Consider the following 16,435-nt stretch of genomic DNA (forward strand, 5'->3'; position numbering starts at 1 on the left):
TACCTGTAAGGGCGTGGTCTCATCCTGAATCAGTTTAATTTCAACCGCGCGCGCCGGCCGTCTACACCAACAACAACACCGGGCATTTGGAGATAGGTACATAAGGTAAGTTCTAACGTCTCTCGTCCAGTGGAGACATATAATTGCGGGTGGGGCAACAATTGAGAGCAGACACGCACGAGTTTACAGGTTGCGACAAACCACCTTTCTCACAAAAGAATTGCTAAACGTGTAAACCTACCAGTCGAAGTACATCGAATATCGAGTTACTTACTCACAGCTTCTTTTAATTTGATAGTAAGTGAAGTGAGCGGTGGGGGAGAAGAAACAACATAACCATATTGATCTGGAGATACTGCTTCGAGAAGGCTCGCGTTTGCTGTTCCACCTAGCGCGCGGAAGCTGCCTTATTTTGCCGACATTCCCCGCCTAACGTCATTTCATATTCGGGCCCGTCGGGGAGATGCCGAGCCAGTGACACATTTTCAAGCCCAGTCGTCTTCGCCATGATGATTAAACACCCTTCATCGATCTGTAGCCGTTGTCTAGCCTACAGAAGATTATTCTCGACAAGTGTCCGAAGATCAGACCAGCTTCACAATGCACCTCTTCCACCAGATGTCGGCTACACCCGGCTCACAAACCGAGGACTCATCTCCATCACCGGACTCGACAGCACAACCTACCTCCAAGGACTGATCACCCAGAACATGCTGATCGCCAATGATCCAAAGAAGAGAGTCCGTAATACTGGCACATACGCTGCATTTCTGAATTCGCAAGGCCGCATATTGAACGATGTCTTTATCTACCCGCTCCCGAACTCGAACGGAGATCAGACTGAACGCGAATGGCTAGTCGAAGTGGACCGAAACGAGCTGCCCACCTTGCTGAAGCATTTGAAAAAGCACAAGCTTCGAGCTAAACTCAAGTTGCGCGCGCTTGAAATCGACGAGCGAACTGTGTGGTCCTCATGGAGGAATCACTCCGAACCACGCTGGGCGGCTTACAATCTTGAAGCGGACACTGCCTCCCCGTTCTCATCATCGCCAGATGTGGTCGGGTGCATCGACTCACGAGCTCCCGGATTCGGCTCTCGTCTCGTAACCCCTGGCTCCGACGATCTGCGCAGTCACTTGCCCGACGAATCACAACTTGCCGGATCTGAGGTACAGTTGGATTCATACACAGTACGGCGAATGCTCCATGGAATAGCAGAAGGGCAGAGCGAGATAATTCGTGAAACAGCCCTGCCGTTAGAGTCTAACATGGATCTGGGCCGTGCAATTGACTTTCGGAAGGGCTGCTACGTTGGCCAGGAATTGACCATTCGCACGCATCACACGGGTGTGGTGCGGAAGCGTATCCTTCCAGTCCAACTCTACACCGGAGAGGCCCCCTCGGCGACAAGTCCGATATATGACCCGTCGGCACAGATTCCTGTGCCAGCGCAGGGCTCGAATATCAATAAGGCGGATGGTCGTCGAGGCCGCAGCGCTGGCAAATTCTTGAACGGCGTCGGCAACATCGGCCTTGCGCTCTGCCGCTTGGAAATGATGACGGATATCGCGCTTACTAGCGAAGGGTCACAGTATTCTCCCGACAAAGAGTTCAAAGTCTCATGGACAAGCGAGTCAGAACAGCCCTCCGAAGTCAAATTGCAGGCCTTTGTGCCATCATGGATCCGAGAGTTCATTCTGGCCGGCGGCGCCAAGAAGACGTCCGCGCGTTCAGGCGAAGTTGAGGGCGAACGAGCTCGAACTCTTGTCGAGCAGCTGGGAGAGGAAGAAGAAGCACAGCGGCGAGAGTGAGCATGATCGGCCGGGAGATGGAACGAGTGTAAAAATAGACATCATGCTGTGTATATAGTCTAACGTAATTCTATCCACATAAAACGAGGCATTCCGAGTAGCCAGGGTATCTCTTTTGCAAGTAAAAAAAAGAAAAAAAAAGAAACGTCAACAATATCGAAAACAAATTTCAGCATTGGCGTTCTGGGATACCGCTTCAGGGGATAGTGAGTTGTGCATGATGCATATAGACGTTGATTACACCCCAGCAGATTTTGCTTCTTCTGCCGCATCAGCGGCCTTGTCCTCACGGACAAGCTGCTCCTCGAGCGCCTTGCGTTCTTTCTCTCGCTGGGCGTTCTTGAGTCGCATCATTGTGATCTCTTGCAGACTTGGGGTCGACGACGCCGCAGATGGATTGAAGGACGAGGCCTTGGGAGCATTGCCACCAGCAGTTGGAAATGATCCAAACGAAGGCGCCTTTCCAGAGGACGGGACTCCAGGCTTGAGACCGGCGAAGCTGAAAGCCGGCTTGGCTGATGTTTTGAAGGGTTCGTTTGTTGCATCTGTCGTCGTCTTGGCTGTGGACACCTCAGGTTGACCAGCAGTGCTGAACCCAAGATCTGGGGCCGCTCCCGAGGAATACGTGACTGAGTCCACCAGAGCCCAATCGCCTTCTTTTCGCAAGATTTTCTTTTCGCCGTCCAACACAGCTGCTTGCGTACTGACAATCGACTTGAAGACGACCACACCCAGACCATAGGTCACTTTGCCTTTCTTCCCTTCCACCCGAGCCCGTTTATCCTTCATCACGAACGCACCGTCTATGGCTCCAAATGGCGCGCAGAGAGACTTTAGCGACTCGGCATCCCAATCCGCACCCTGCCCTTCTCGAACCCAGCGCACTTTGACGGAGCGTTCCAGCTCGGGGACATTCGTACCGCCATCTCGTGATCTGTCCACACGCTGACTGCTCCGATCTGCAGCTTTACGTGCTTCCTCCTCCTCCGCTTGTAATTTTCGCTGCTCTTCTTCCAGATCCCGCTTCATCTTATCCGTTGCCTCGCGTCGACGCCGCCGCCCATCTTCAGCAATCCGCTCGATTTCCCGCTGAAGTTTCGCTTCGGCATCCTCTTCTCCTCCCGGAACGCCCCATGATCGTTTTACGCCCTGCTGTGCCGTAGCTGTGCCCGCTCGTTCACGAGCCTCGAGGTCTTCGCGCATTTTTCGTTTGGCCGCATCCATCTGGTCGCGCTCGCGCTGCTTGCGCATGCGCGCCTCGCGCGCATTGTCGTAGAGCTGACGGATCGCCGGGTCGGAGAGAACATCGTTGGCGATTTGTAGAAGGTGAAATTTGTCGATGTCGGCATCGGTAGGGTTGGCGATCTTATCAGGATGGTATTTAAGGGCGGTGCGACGATATGCACGACGAATTTCGGACTCGTTCGCCGCAGGTGATAAATCGAGCAACGCGTAGAAATCTTGATTGGAGGCGGCGTGCGCCTTGAGATCGTCTCCTGGCATTTTGGGCGATTCGGCGAAGAGCACAAATCAGGGGATTTGTGCAGTAACGAAGATCAAGTAGGATGGAATTGCGGGAAACAAATGGATTGGGTGGGGCGAGCTCTATTCGGAGCGGACGGAGTTGCGGCGACTGCTCGGGCGGATATCAAACGATAGGGCTGAAGTGTTTATGGGGCGTCACCATCCGTTCGCCGATGAAGTTTAAGCCTCAAGTCAGCCAATTTGGATCATCCGTACTTGCGACACAAAGGTCTATGACGCTGCGGCCGAATGTGTCGGGATCCTCAAAGTGAGGTTTGCCTTTCCGTCGATTGCGCGTGTGAGCCTGGAAGGCCATGAGATGGTACCAAGAGAGAGGCATCTCGGTGTCATTCTCGTAGTGATCTGTACAAATAGTGGGCGAGAGTAGAGAAAAGAGAAATCTTCCAAAGGCTCTTCGAGGAAGAGTCAAAAGCTGATCGCCGAAAGCAGCGCGCCACTCTTGTTGCCTTTTGGCAATAAGGTAGTCAGTCACCCACCTGCATCTCTTTCCAAGTTTGAATAATCTGACAAGTTCAATTGGAGGAAAGAATATCAACGCATGTCACAGCTCTGATGGGGAGACATACACGAAAGGTGGCTCACACCGAGTGGTGCCCCTCTCCTCACCTGACTTGGACACTTTGCTCCAGACTCGACTGAAGTGACCCAAGGAGGCCTCGAAGAGGACTTGTCTCGTTACCATCTACTTTCCATCGGCTTCTCCTCCACGCCCTATTCTACTTCCATTGACACTCACTTCTCATACGCTTCTCTGTATGAATCACAGCTATAGTTCTGCCAGTATGGCAGATCAAGCTCGATCACGCCCAGCTTGGATGCCTCCAACAGCCGAGTTGGCTTTTGCAATGGCAATTGTCAAGCTCAAGCCTGTTGGCATTACTGTGAAAGGTACTAATTCATCACTGGCTCAACCCCACCACATCGAGCTGTCTTTACTTATTGCGATGAAATCACAGACCACATCTTTGCAATCCGAGAAAACGTCAAAAAGGTCGACGACAGCAAACCACATCTTTCTGACAAGTTCTGGGACAGTGCTGCTCACTGGCGCAACGCTTTTTTGAAATCTGAAACTGAGCAGACGAAACTTCACAACCGGATCTTCGAGCTGGAACAGAAAAATACAGAGCTGAATCTGAAGCTCAATATTGCTGGACCATCTTTGAAGCGCGAAATCGAAGATTTTGAAGTAGAGCTCACCACTGCCAGAAAGAGATCGAAAAAGAACGAACCAAATGCCTACTCGCGCGACTATATCCGGTTTCATCACACCTACAAAGGTACTTTCAGCTCTTGAGATTTTTGGTCATGACCCTAGAAATACTGTATGGATTGGCATCCACTGACGGTCTTCAAGGGGTGTCTTTCTTAAGACACATGGTTATCCTGACTCGCGCCTTGCAAGTCAAGCGGGTGAAACGGGACAAAATGAAAATGCTCGCGGCACACTCTGCAGATCTCTGCAAACAAGCAGAGAGGGGAGTTTTGACTGTCATCCAGTCCCAGATCGAGACCATGCTGAGTTTGAGAGACCCCCAGCCGTGGAAATACAAAGAGCCCAAACTTAGCGCAGTTGTCAAGGCAGTAGAGATGTCCTGGCTTCTACTACAGCAGGTTCTTGTGAAAACCAAGTCGCCCACCGACGCCAGTGATCCGAGGAAGCAGGTTGTCTACTTCATGGTGTGCCTTTTTGAATCGATCGCCACCGCGCTCGCCCAATACTGCAAGGCCCTTGCGAAAGTGAACATGGTGATGCCTGGCCCGGCTGCTTCCAAGAAAAAGCAGACGAAGAATGTCTTTGAGCCCAGTGAGGACCGCTCGGGAACGGAGTATGTTCTCACTGGACTTCTTGCTGCGCTGGTTCGATCCCTGGATTTGAGCGAGGAGCCCTGTCGAGCAGTCTTGGAAGGCATGCTCTATACTATAGTGAACCGGGTCGGACAGATGCTTGCTTTTTACAGCTTCGACGGCATGGCGCTGCCGCATCTTAGCATCCCGGACTTGAAACCTCCTCGGGGTCTCGAAGAAATGCAAAGAGCCGGAATGACACCCGAATGGGCCGAGATCGAAGCGAGACAGCTCGTCCTTTTCCTTCGCAAAATATCAATTACCGGCAACTGTTTCTCAGCTGACCGATTTACCGGTAATCGTTCGCAAGTCGACATGAGAAAGCAATTGCAGACCAAGATGACAAACCAATTACTCACGGCGGTCTTTGGCGAAGCAGAACCGGATTTCCACAATCGACTCACTCGTGCATCGACTCCGCCTCCGAATGAGGATGTCATGCCGAAGGATGATAGCTCGACGTTCAAAGAATGGTTCGTGCAGCATGTCTGGCACTTGATCGGCTGGGAGTGCCTTGCCAAGATGGAAACGGACACTGCGTGAGAATGACCTGTGACCACGATAACCAGCTTTTGACTGTCTCAACACTTATCACGCGATATGTACGTTCGTCTTTGGCTAAATCAAGCAACAAAACCTTGACGCGTGGCCACGATGGACTTTGACTCCCCTGTAATGTGCTGACCTTATATTGTCTTGTTCTACCAGTCTCGCTGTCAACTTTGATATCGCTAGAGCTCGTTCGATTTTATAAACTTTATGCCAACTTCAAGAGCCGAATGGCATTTCCTCCGAGTACTCTAGCAATCGCGTCGGCATTCTGCTCAAAGGACTTGTCAATCGCTGAGTAATTTGTCACTACACTGGCCCACTTCTCGTCTTCTTCGTTCAGCGGAGGGAAGAAAGGATGATCAGTTCCTGAAGAAGGACTGGATTAGCAGTGATTCTTGGATGTAAAAGCCTCTCCAAAAGGGTGTCCACAATCACCCAAAACAGTGTCAAGCACCTGCAGAAACTCACCAAACAGCACACGATCAGTAGTCCCTCCACTAGCCTCTACCGCTGCTTTCATCCCAGCGGTCCCGTACACCACAGCATCGAGGTAGATATTCGTTTTCAAAACATCCCAGATGTCCCTCTGCGGACCCTGAACATTCCCACCATTCACCTTAAAAGTCCGCTCATGAGCAATACAGCTTTCGATCCGGCCCGCCAAGAAGGGAAGTGTGCCCCCAGAATGAGCCAGCAGGATCTGAAGACGCGGGAACCGATCAAAGACGCCACTCAAATACATGCGCGTCACCGCAATGGTGGTTTCCAACGGGAATCCCAGCGCCAAAGGCAGAACGTGCCCGTAGCGTCGAACAATCTCGGGTCCACCAAAGGCCTCGTCGGGTAGACCGTAGTGAGGGTGTAGGAAGAGCATCAATTGAGTATCTTCCAATGCCTTCCACACGGGGTCCAGGTTCGGATCATCTAATCCCTGACTTCGCCCGGTGGTGCCCATAATCACGCCGCGAAGATGAGGTAGGGTCTTGATCCGATGCAGCTCGTCGGCAATGGCCGCGGGCGAGGGTGCCCCGAGAGGTAAAGTCCCGAATGCGAAAAGACGGCGGAGCCGGGCTGATGGCGCCGCTGTGCTATTCGACTGAGCGCAGGTTGATTCGAGATCGTCGTTGATTTTTTGCGCCCATTCCGAGGCTTGCTCTTCCCCGATGAAATCCAGCCAGGGATTCGCGAGAGAAATCACGCTGCAGTCAATTCCGTGCTTGTTCATAAAGTCTAGCTTGACTTTGATGTCCGAGTATGATGAATCGACGGGTCGGCCGCGCTGATCGACGGGAATGTTCGAGTCGTCGTCTGATGCGAGGATGATCAGACGAGGTGGTCCCCCGTCAGAGGGGTTGTGGATATACGGCACCTTCTTGCGGGCGCGAAGCATATCGATGTATGCGGGCGGATAAACATGAGTGTGGATGTCGACTACGAGTGGACCTGACATGATGAGAAACCCGTGATACAGTGAATGGCTTGCTGGATCAGAAGAGCGAGCTTTCGGGAAGGAAAATGACCGAGAGTCGAGATCGAGGGGTTGAGGGGTAAAGGATGAGCAGCTGCAGGTGTAGATGCCAGCCTGCCAGCATGGATCATCCAAGCTTGGCGCAAAAGATAAGCAAAGCACGATGCGGGGAATTGTCTCGAGTGAGGTCTTATCTTTGATCTGCAGGACTGTCGCTCGAGGGCTGATTGCGTTGTATCACTAATGAGGTAAACAATCGGGTATTATTATGCCACACCCAAATTACCTTAGCCCAGATCTGATCTCAAGAGATCAATGCTTATCTCGTGAGGAGGAAGGTGTCGTTCTCACCCGCATTAGCATTGAAGCTTCAAGTCCGAACATCACTGTCAGCCGCGCCTATTTCCATGAGGTACCTCGAAGCTAGTGTTTATTGGAGTCTCACAGCCGCTGTCTGCTGCTTAGTACTCCCTGTCAAACATGAAGGTTCATTCCCGTGTCCTGACAAGTCAGTGGTCTTTGAACAGACGTATGAATCCATCACTCAGCCTTGGGTAAATGGGTAGAACAAGTGGGATCCACAATCAATCTACTTGATCCGCTTATCTTGCTAGAAGTATAGAAGCAGGCTAGTGTATGACCTTCAGAGCCATAAGTACGGTACCTTGGTGTGGCCGCCACGAGCCATGCTCGCTGTCAGTGAGGGCAGGCAAAATGAACTACTCAAGCGATTTGCGGGATGTTGAACACGCCGTGATGAGAGACTTGAGAATATTCAGCGCTAACGAGTATATACATCTGTTCATATGATTCTCTCAAGATTATATCTCACATCTCCTCCGCCCCTCACGAGACTTCTTCATTGATCAGACATATTTGATTGAGATCCCGTTCCAAACTAATGGTCCGAATCAGCGAAAACCCATCCAGAGCGCACATAGGGCGCGTGAGGTTCTAACGCAGGGACGTACCGGTTGAATAGTCTGAGATGGGCAGTCGATCCTTTCTCTGTAGGAAGACCGCGCCTTAAATGTTCTGGCTCGCCAGCTCATTACCCACAAGAGTGATGGGGGACTTGTTGGTAAAGTTGGGGATATCGCCAAAAATGACGGGCGCGCCCTCGCCGGCGACAGCCTTCTTGGCGGCCTCTTCGCTCTCCCAGATCAAAGTGGCCGTGATCAAGTACTTGGAGGTGGCACCGGCCAGATCATGCTCATACTTGTTCACCCTCCAGCTTTTCAAGCCCTGCGGACCCCAGGTTTTGGCCACCAGGGGCATGTGGCTCTTGAGGTAGTAGTCGGTGTTGAACTCGGTGTCCGGCTCATTCGGATAGGCGACGACGGCGATGTAAGACATGGTTGGTGAGATTGTATTGGCGAGGAAGAGGGTGGGTGAACTTGCAAGAAGTGAGTCAAATAGGCAACGAGGAGAGAGTATCCGGTAGGAGGCAGGATATGTACCTGCGTCGGTGGATCTGGACTTGAAAGTCGACGGGAAGCTTTGGTGCGGGGTGAGCTACGTACGAAAGTACGGATGCTTAATGAACAATATTTGTCAGGCAGGTCGAGGTCGGGCAGTTTGTTGGACCGCCTCGGCACAGACTCGGAGTTAAGCCTGGAAGTTGCTCTGGAGTACTGACGGACAAGTCAGGTACTTGCGGGTCCCCGTGTAAGCACCTGATTCATGCAGGATCCCGCCCGTACCAGACACCTGCCTCGGGACTCTGGCAAGGTGATGTTGATGGTGCACACAGCACAGGGTAGAATCTGGATAGCTTCAGTCCTTCTTCTGATTCATGAAAGACTTCGCATTCCATATGCCCATTATATCAGCGGTTTATCATCAATGATAAATTCACAATTTCCGTGAAGGATAGTCCGCTGCCACACTACCGGTGCCCGATAGCAAGGACTAAGGAGTAAGAAATTGAGGCCAAAGATCGCCTGGTGGTAGTCAGGTACAACAGCAAGGAGGTTCTTAGCAGTGACACAGGTACTGACTGGCATACTTAGTACCCAAGGTACCTATTGGTAGTAAGTAGTATTCGAAGGACTAGCTGACTGCTCCTATGAATCAAACCCTTCTGTTCAGTTGGCACTTCAAGTACCACGGCAACCTGACGGCCTGAAAACGCAGTGTACTTGTAGTGCCCATTGAGTCTCAATCAACCAACATCTGTCCGCTGATCAAATGCTCGTCCGCGATAGCAGTGTTTTCTTAAGTTATCGCATAAGCCGAATTGCTGCATTACCTATCACTCGCAGGGGAGCAACCGGGTCCAAACGGCGCACCGACAAATATTCTCCAGCCTATCATCAGTCTTGCAGAGATGCAGGGAATCCGGGGACCAGCCGTGGTCTATACTGAAGCTTATCTCTGGACGCCCGCCTTATCATGCAATGGATTGCATTCGAGCCGGGGGTGCATCATCATGCGTCTGGGGGTCAACCCCCTCTCTCTCTTCTTCCATTATCAGAAGATTCTCTCCTCTCACAGATCACAGGAACTACACCGACGGGCATTTCGAGGGCTCACACGAAGAGTTGTTCCCACCACCTCACACGTCCCTCACTAGACGAGAAGACATGGCTGGCCATCTACAAGAGCTCAACCCGGTGTCCAACGCCGTATCAAAGGACGATCTCGTGATACCGGTAAGCCGTTCTGAGGAGTACTGATCGCGTCTCTGCAGTACAATTGGTCATTCATTCCCATCGGATGATCAAGATATTCGCCAGATTCCCCAGATTTCTCTGGGTCGTGCTTTCTCTGACTTCAAACATCCTCTGAATCTTGAACAGCTCATCGATTTCGGCCCCTTCTCCACTGGAACCCCATCCGACAAACACGCAGTCGCCTTATCCATCACTAACGCTTTCAAGTCCTCCGGGTTCATCTACCTGAAAGATCATGGTATCCCTCCGTCGGTAGTCTCACGAGTCTTTGCTTCATCAGCAACCTTCTTTCGCCGACCCCAAAGCCAAAAGGACGCCTTGGGATGGACGACTCCACAGTCCAATCGCGGATACGTTGCCATTGGACGCGAGAAGCTCGCAACGGTGGAGGAGACCGGCCAGATGGAGACACTGCGGGGCGCCGCCCCGGACATCAAAGAGACGATGGAGATCGGTCGCGAGGGAGTCGACGGACTACCGAATCAATGGCCCGATCATCTGGACGAGGAAGGCAAAGAGTTCAAGAAGACCATGTTGTCCTTTTTTGATATGTGTAAGGAGTTGCACAAACAGGTCATGTGTGCGATCGCCCTGGGCATGAGTCTCCCTGAACACTTTTTCGACGAGTTTGTTGACGAGGGCGATAATAATCTGCGGCTTCTGCATTATCCCCCAGTCCGCAAGGATGTCTTCAAACAGAATCCCCACCAAGTTCGCGCCGGGGAGCATAGCGATTACGGATCGATTACATTGCTGTTCCAGGATCGCCATGGTGGACTTCAGGTGCGGAGCCCTAAAGGGACGTTTGTGGATGCGACGCCAATCCCTGACACGATCGTTGTCAATGCGGGGGACCTGTTGGCCCGCTGGTCGAACGATACCATCAAGAGCACTCGTCATCGTGTGATTGAGCCGCCCAAGCCAGCGGCTCTGGATGAGCAAGATTCGTCAGAAACGTATCCCTCGCGATACAGCATCGCTTACTTTTGCAATCCCAATAACAACAAGCTGATCGAGGCATTACCCGGCACCTACGGCGAAGATATAAATGAGTCCAAGAAATACGCCGGCATCACGGCCGGAGACTACCTCGTGCAGCGACTCACCGCTACATATTGAGCGAGCGATGGAGAGACTTCTGTTCCTTTTAGTTCTTGGGCATTGATTGGTACCACTTCGAAGATGTCCTCGGCGGGCAGATCTCGCGTATGGCATCTATTCATGTACTTGCGTTGCTGAATTCCAAGAAAGTGTGTTAGTTTGGCGAAATAGAAGATTTTCAGCAAACTTTCAACCCAAACAAATCTCTATTCTCGCCTAAACCGTTCCACTCATACAACCACATGTCGGAGACTCTTGAGAGTTTAGTACGAGTTGGGCACTACGCTCATGCGTCCACCATCAGTGACGAGCAGGTTGCCATTCACATAGCCGGCAGAGTTGCTTGCCAGCCAGACGATTAACCCGGCAAAGTCCTCCTCGCTGCCACCGCGAGTCAGTGGGATCATCTCCTTGGGGAATGAACCCTCCGAGACACCGCCAGTGGTGTGACCGTGTGCGACGAAGATATTGTTCGCCATCTCAGAATCATAGAGACCCGGAACCAGACCGTTGACACGAATCTTGTAGTCGGCCAGATTGGTCGACAGCAGCTTCACCAGCTGGTTCGTGCTTGCCTTGGACGCATTGTAGGCATAGCTGAAGGGCACTTTGCGCACAAATCCTGCAATCGAGCTGGTAATGACCACCTGCGCCGAAGGAGGCGTCAGAACGCCCTCCTGAGGAGCTGGACGCTTCTTGTTGGCCGCCTCGAGTAGGGGCAAGAAGGCCAGCACCGTGTAATAGGTGCCCGTGACGTTCACATTGAGGACCTTTGTAAATTCCTCCATGGGGACATTGAAAAGCGCATCGCGAAGCTCTGTCAGAGAGGGTGGAGTTCCATCCGCATGAGCCTCGGGCGAGCGCATGAGGGGACCTAAGATCCCACCGTTGGCGAACAGGATATCGACGTGAGTGGTTTGTTCCGCGACGGCCTGGTACGCGGATTCTAATGATTCCTTCGAGGTGATGTCGCATTTGACGGGGATGACGATTCCTTCCGGTGCTTGAGCAGCGGTCTCGCGGAGCGCATCTTCACGACGACCCAGGACGAATACTTTGGAAGCGCCGTTGATTGCGAGAGCGCGAGCCATGATCCGGCCAAGACCTTGGATTGGAGATTAGTATACAAGCTCGACAAGGTCATTCACAGCAGGATCTTAGTCTCCTTCATTTAATTGTAATGAGAAGGTGACCTACCGCTACCTCCGCCCGTAATGACCACCACACGCTCCTTTACAGAGAAAAGATTGGATGCTTCAAGATGCGCCATGATGGAGCGTATGAACTCGGCAGCGCAATAAGACTGAGAAGTGAGTGGTCCTGGGAAATTTGAATCTGCACCCTTCAGTTGCTTTACGAAATAAAGATGAATCGACAAACATTGCGATTGAGGATTTGGGAATAAAAATTACCCCGCGATCCAGCGCCCACCTCTCGTCGCTCTTCTTCCTCCACATTGACCTTCTACCTTCTATCTTCTTACCCCATCCGCGCCGGATTCCTTCAGTGCGATCGGCGCTCCTCCGACAAACCTCCGAGGCATTTCGGCAATATGCTCGGTACTACTACTCCATGCGTGCCCTTCCTGCCAGGTCACCTGATTGCTCCAGAGGGCCTAACAAAGGAGAAAGAAGTGAACACTCTATGTATCTCCAGCTGTCTTGTACTCGGCTGAGCGCAATTCCCGCGTTACCTACCTTCCCACCAGCCTGACCGCGACCGTTACTGTCATGGTGACGACAGTGTGCTACTGAGCAGTGAGCACACCAGTGCAGAGTTCATGGGTTCTGGTCGTGTAATAACAAGATGGTGCAAGCGACCGTGGACAAGGTAACAGCCCCAGGATGAGTAGATCTTGCGGCCAGTAAGGTACTGCTGGGTTGGTCCAACGTGCTAAATCAGGAGTGTCCAGTGTTCACATGAGACTACTACTACGACTGCTACTGCTACTGGTGCTGCTGCTGCTATTCTACAGCCTCATCTGATTACGGAGCATATCTCCTGCTGTCAAAGCTCTCCGCCATTTACCAATGTTCAAAGCCCACCACGTCTGGTCTAGACCTCCACATCTTCGATGCGGAATCTTGCCCTATTGGGTGCGCATCCAGTATGCAGATGGTGCATCTGGGGGTCGGGAAAGTTCCCAGTCAGGCCCTGCAAGCCGTGCTGCCTATCCAAGATCGGACACGATGTGTTTCACGATCGACCTTGGCAGAGGCCATTGACGGAGAGGTTCTCCAAAGGGGGCCAGGTTAAATGCTTGAAAAGCGACCGGGATGGGTTCCCACTGCCCACTTGGACAGGGCATCCTGACTCCCATCGGGATCTTCGATAGATGGCCGTTCGAAACTTCCCGAACGGGGGTGGAGGTCCACTCGAGCTCGACGTCACCACCGCGGCATCTTTCTCCACCATGAATCATTACTCAACAATTCCTGCGTGTTGCATTGCAGAAAGAAAGTACAGTACTCCATTGATGGAGAGGATTACTCGATCGTCCCCTGCATGTTGGACTATTGACTGAAAAGAAAAATGATGACCCATCCTTTGCGCCGGAAAGGCTCTTGTATGACCTGAACTTCAAAGGTGGATACACCTCTGGGGCATGCTAGCGCATGAGGCGGAGCCCCATCGATAGATGCTGCAGCCTTGGAAGATGCTCCAGAGTCATTGCCGAATGAAACCTGAGTCTATCGGCATAAGCGTATGCAGTCCATCGGTAGATCTCACCTCCATTTTATCAAAACGCAACGTCGTGTCCCGCAAGATCCGAGACATCCGCGGCATTCACTATTTGCCCTCCTTCTCAAGTACTCTCGCCACCTGCTCAGATCAGGATCTCGTGGGAAGCTGAAGGGACGGGGTGACATGAATGACAGCATGATGAACGTGGGTTGCCAATCATCTGTAGCGCTGGCGTGCTGTTCACTGCAAACATCGAGGAGGACTCTCCAAGAAACGAAGGAATTGTCCGCCTTTCAAGGCCGCGCAAGCAACCAAGAGTCCGGTTGTTGACCGTTGGGATCTTGTTCCGCTTGATTTTTTGCCTCCCTTCTGCTGGCCAAAAGCCATGCATCTCTCAGGTTACCTATGACTGACCTCAGTTCTCCTTAAGGGTTCTCCACTTCATCAGATTACCCTACAGATGGGCTTGGACGCGTTAGGGTACAGGCCAGAGGTCGTTGACTTCATAAACATCGGGGGAAAAAATCGCGAATACGAGTCTATTGCCGCATCCCCGACGTGGCTAGTCCTGGATTCTGGATGCAGCCTATCATTTGCCCCCGTCAAGCACCTAGGCAGATGCGGAATGTTCTTGACTGGGCTCCTACTGTATATACGCAAGTTGTCACCGACGTCGATGTTTCCAGGATAGTTCGGAAGCTGATCCACTCACTACCTGGAGCTGTGACCATTTCCGAAATACTACTAATAAATGATTCTCCCCCGTCCTTCCTGGGTCTGATCTGATCTCTCTCTTTCTCCTCAACCTTGTGCCCACTTCTGTCTTCTCTCCAGTAAGAGAACATTTCACGTGGTATAAGGCTGACCCCTCTACACCCTCATCATGAAGTGGAATGCTGTCCCACTCGTTGGCGCCGTGGGCCTTGCACCCCTCGTGGCGGCTGTTCCTCGGGGAGTTGTTATTGCACGCCAACAGTCGGGTACTCCATCGTCTGGCATGTCCTCATCAATGGGCATGTCGGCTTCCATGTCTGCGCCCCCAACCCGGAGTCACCCTAGCTCTGTTGCGCACACTCCTTTCAGCGGCACTCCTTATACCACCGGCGCCGTGACGGCGTCCTCTGTTGGTACAGGAATTCCCATGGGTAGCGTGTCGCCTGAAGCGACTACCTACCCCAGTAATGGAAACCTGAACAACCCCGAGCCTGCGCCTTATGTGCCCGCCGGGGGCCTTGGTACCAACGGAACCATCCCCGTTTACAACGCGAAGAGCGACTTTGACTATGAGTCTCTGGTATGGATCTTACTGTCTATTGGTGACATGTGCAGCAATGCTAATCGTTTACCGTATAGGCCCTTGCTCTTTACCAGGAATGGATCGAGCTCGACCTCTTCCAAGATGGCTTGAGACGGTTCTCTGCCGCGGACTTCCAGGCTGCTGGTCTGAGCAAGGCAGACCGTGATCTGATCGCTTTCATGGCGGAGCAAGAGGTCGGCCACGCCACCTTGATCAGCAACATGCTCGGCGCCGAGGCGCCTCAGCAGTGCAACTACAACTACCCTTACACGAACGTCGCCGAGTACCTGGACTTCTGTCAGAAGCTCACTCGCTGGGGCGAGTCTGGTGTCTACGGGTTCCTCGCTCACTTGGATTCCCGCGAGGCTGCCAGCCTGTTGACGCTCTCCATCACCACCGAGGCCCGTCAACAGATGATCTTCCGTCAGTTCCAGGGTCTATTCCCCATGCCCGTCTGGTTCGAGGTCGGCATTCCCCAGTCTTGGGCCTGGACTCTGCTGGCCCCATACATTTCCTCTTGCCCGGAGGGTCAGACTCGTCTCGCTTGGCAGAACTTCCCCGGGTTGCAAGTTCTTAACCAGCCCAGCAGTGCTACTGCCAACAATGGCACCACTCCGATGAACAATACCCTTGGACCCGCGGCCAATGTTGTCCGAGGCAACAAGACGAACAACCAGCCTGCCACTGGACAAAACGATGGGGCTCGTGTCACCCACGATACCGGTGCTCTCTCCTACCCTGGCCGCCAGGTCTATCTGGAGTGGCAACAGCCCGGGCAGGAGATTGGTCCCAACAACTCCTACGTCACCTCCACCTCGGCCGGCGCTGGCCAGTACGTCGTCTGGGTCTCCCAGTTGAACGTGACCTATTCTCCCCTGACCGTCACCGAGCAGGGTACCAGCAATGGTACCGGTCGTGGATACACCGTCCAGCCTGATTTGGAGACTTTCCAGGGTGATCCCGCCATCAATGGAACTATCTTCATTGCTATCACTGACTCTGACGCCGTGTATACTCCCTTCAACCTGAGCCAGATCAACCCCCACGTTGTTGCTGGTCCTGCCATCTACCAGGCTGGTTAAAGGGCAGTAACGAGGCTGGTGAAAAGCAACGTGAATTAGCGGTTTGTTCGAGTCGAACAAGGATGTCGGCGTTGATGTGTTCTTGATAATGCTGCTTCTGAGTGTGTATTCGGGGATGTTTTTTAATCTGGGGTTTTTGATTTATATATATTAATGGATAGTGGATGCTGTGGAATGATATTAGTCGTGTCTGACGATAATCACCAAGTAAGAAATTTTGACCTTTCTCAATGCTCATTTAATTGCCTCAGCTCTCATTCTTTTGTTATCCAAGTCAGTGAATTTGTCTTCCTAGTCTCGGAAAGAGCTATTCAGGGATACAGACCGATGAAAGATATTATCATTGCAAGAGATTTCTCAGTGTCCGAATT

General features: G+C 52.3%; 8 protein-coding genes across 8 annotated transcripts; 4 read left to right on the forward strand and 4 right to left on the reverse strand.

Annotated features, from left to right (window-relative positions):
• Nucleotides 1-506: 506 nt before the first annotated feature.
• On the forward strand, nucleotides 507-1,811 carry N7539_003907 (YgfZ/GcvT domain-containing protein; the record flags this gene model as incomplete). Its single annotated transcript, XM_056933509.1, has 1 exon — nucleotides 507-1,811. One exon carries the CDS (start codon nucleotides 507-509, stop codon nucleotides 1,809-1,811), a length of 1,305 nt encoding a protein of 434 aa, XP_056791050.1.
• A 237-nt stretch (nucleotides 1,812-2,048) lies between these two features.
• N7539_003908 (putative cell cycle control protein (Cwf23)) lies at nucleotides 2,049-3,314 on the reverse strand (the record flags this gene model as incomplete). The annotated part of the gene is made up of 1 exon (XM_056933510.1): nucleotides 2,049-3,314. One exon carries the CDS (start codon nucleotides 3,312-3,314, stop codon nucleotides 2,049-2,051), a length of 1,266 nt encoding a protein of 421 aa, XP_056791051.1.
• An 824-nt stretch (nucleotides 3,315-4,138) lies between these two features.
• On the forward strand, nucleotides 4,139-5,747 carry N7539_003909 (uncharacterized protein; the record flags this gene model as incomplete). Its single annotated transcript, XM_056933511.1, has 3 exons — nucleotides 4,139-4,244; nucleotides 4,313-4,636; nucleotides 4,714-5,747. The coding sequence occupies 3 exons, from the start codon at nucleotides 4,139-4,141 to the stop codon at nucleotides 5,745-5,747; spliced, it is 1,464 nt and encodes a 487-aa protein (XP_056791052.1).
• Nucleotides 5,748-5,961: 214 nt separating this feature from the next.
• N7539_003910 (amidohydrolase family protein) lies at nucleotides 5,962-7,206 on the reverse strand (the record flags this gene model as incomplete). Its single annotated transcript, XM_056933512.1, has 2 exons — nucleotides 5,962-6,122; nucleotides 6,225-7,206. 2 exons carry the CDS (start codon nucleotides 7,204-7,206, stop codon nucleotides 5,962-5,964), a joined length of 1,143 nt encoding a protein of 380 aa, XP_056791053.1.
• Nucleotides 7,207-8,250: 1,044 nt separating this feature from the next.
• Nucleotides 8,251-8,580, reverse strand: N7539_003911 (uncharacterized protein; the record flags this gene model as incomplete). Its single annotated transcript, XM_056933513.1, has 1 exon — nucleotides 8,251-8,580. The coding sequence occupies one exon, from the start codon at nucleotides 8,578-8,580 to the stop codon at nucleotides 8,251-8,253; it is 330 nt and encodes a 109-aa protein (XP_056791054.1).
• Nucleotides 8,581-9,809: 1,229 nt separating this feature from the next.
• N7539_003912 (isopenicillin N synthase family dioxygenase) lies at nucleotides 9,810-11,018 on the forward strand (the record flags this gene model as incomplete). Its single annotated transcript, XM_056933514.1, has 2 exons — nucleotides 9,810-9,878; nucleotides 10,026-11,018. The coding sequence occupies 2 exons, from the start codon at nucleotides 9,810-9,812 to the stop codon at nucleotides 11,016-11,018; spliced, it is 1,062 nt and encodes a 353-aa protein (XP_056791055.1).
• Nucleotides 11,019-11,263: 245 nt separating this feature from the next.
• On the reverse strand, nucleotides 11,264-12,270 carry N7539_003913 (SDR family NAD(P)-dependent oxidoreductase; the record flags this gene model as incomplete). Its single annotated transcript, XM_056933515.1, has 2 exons — nucleotides 11,264-12,105; nucleotides 12,198-12,270. 2 exons carry the CDS (start codon nucleotides 12,268-12,270, stop codon nucleotides 11,264-11,266), a joined length of 915 nt encoding a protein of 304 aa, XP_056791056.1.
• Nucleotides 12,271-14,568: 2,298 nt separating this feature from the next.
• On the forward strand, nucleotides 14,569-16,064 carry N7539_003914 (ferritin-like domain-containing protein; the record flags this gene model as incomplete). Its single annotated transcript, XM_056933516.1, has 2 exons — nucleotides 14,569-14,979; nucleotides 15,039-16,064. 2 exons carry the CDS (start codon nucleotides 14,569-14,571, stop codon nucleotides 16,062-16,064), a joined length of 1,437 nt encoding a protein of 478 aa, XP_056791057.1.
• Nucleotides 16,065-16,435: the final 371 nt, after the last annotated feature.

This window comes from Penicillium diatomitis (genome assembly GCF_028827545.1).
Source record: "Penicillium diatomitis strain IBT 30728 chromosome Unknown utg000004l_segment0_segment0, whole genome shotgun sequence".
In the NCBI taxonomy this organism is placed as follows: Eukaryota; Fungi; Ascomycota; class Eurotiomycetes; order Eurotiales; family Aspergillaceae; genus Penicillium; species Penicillium diatomitis.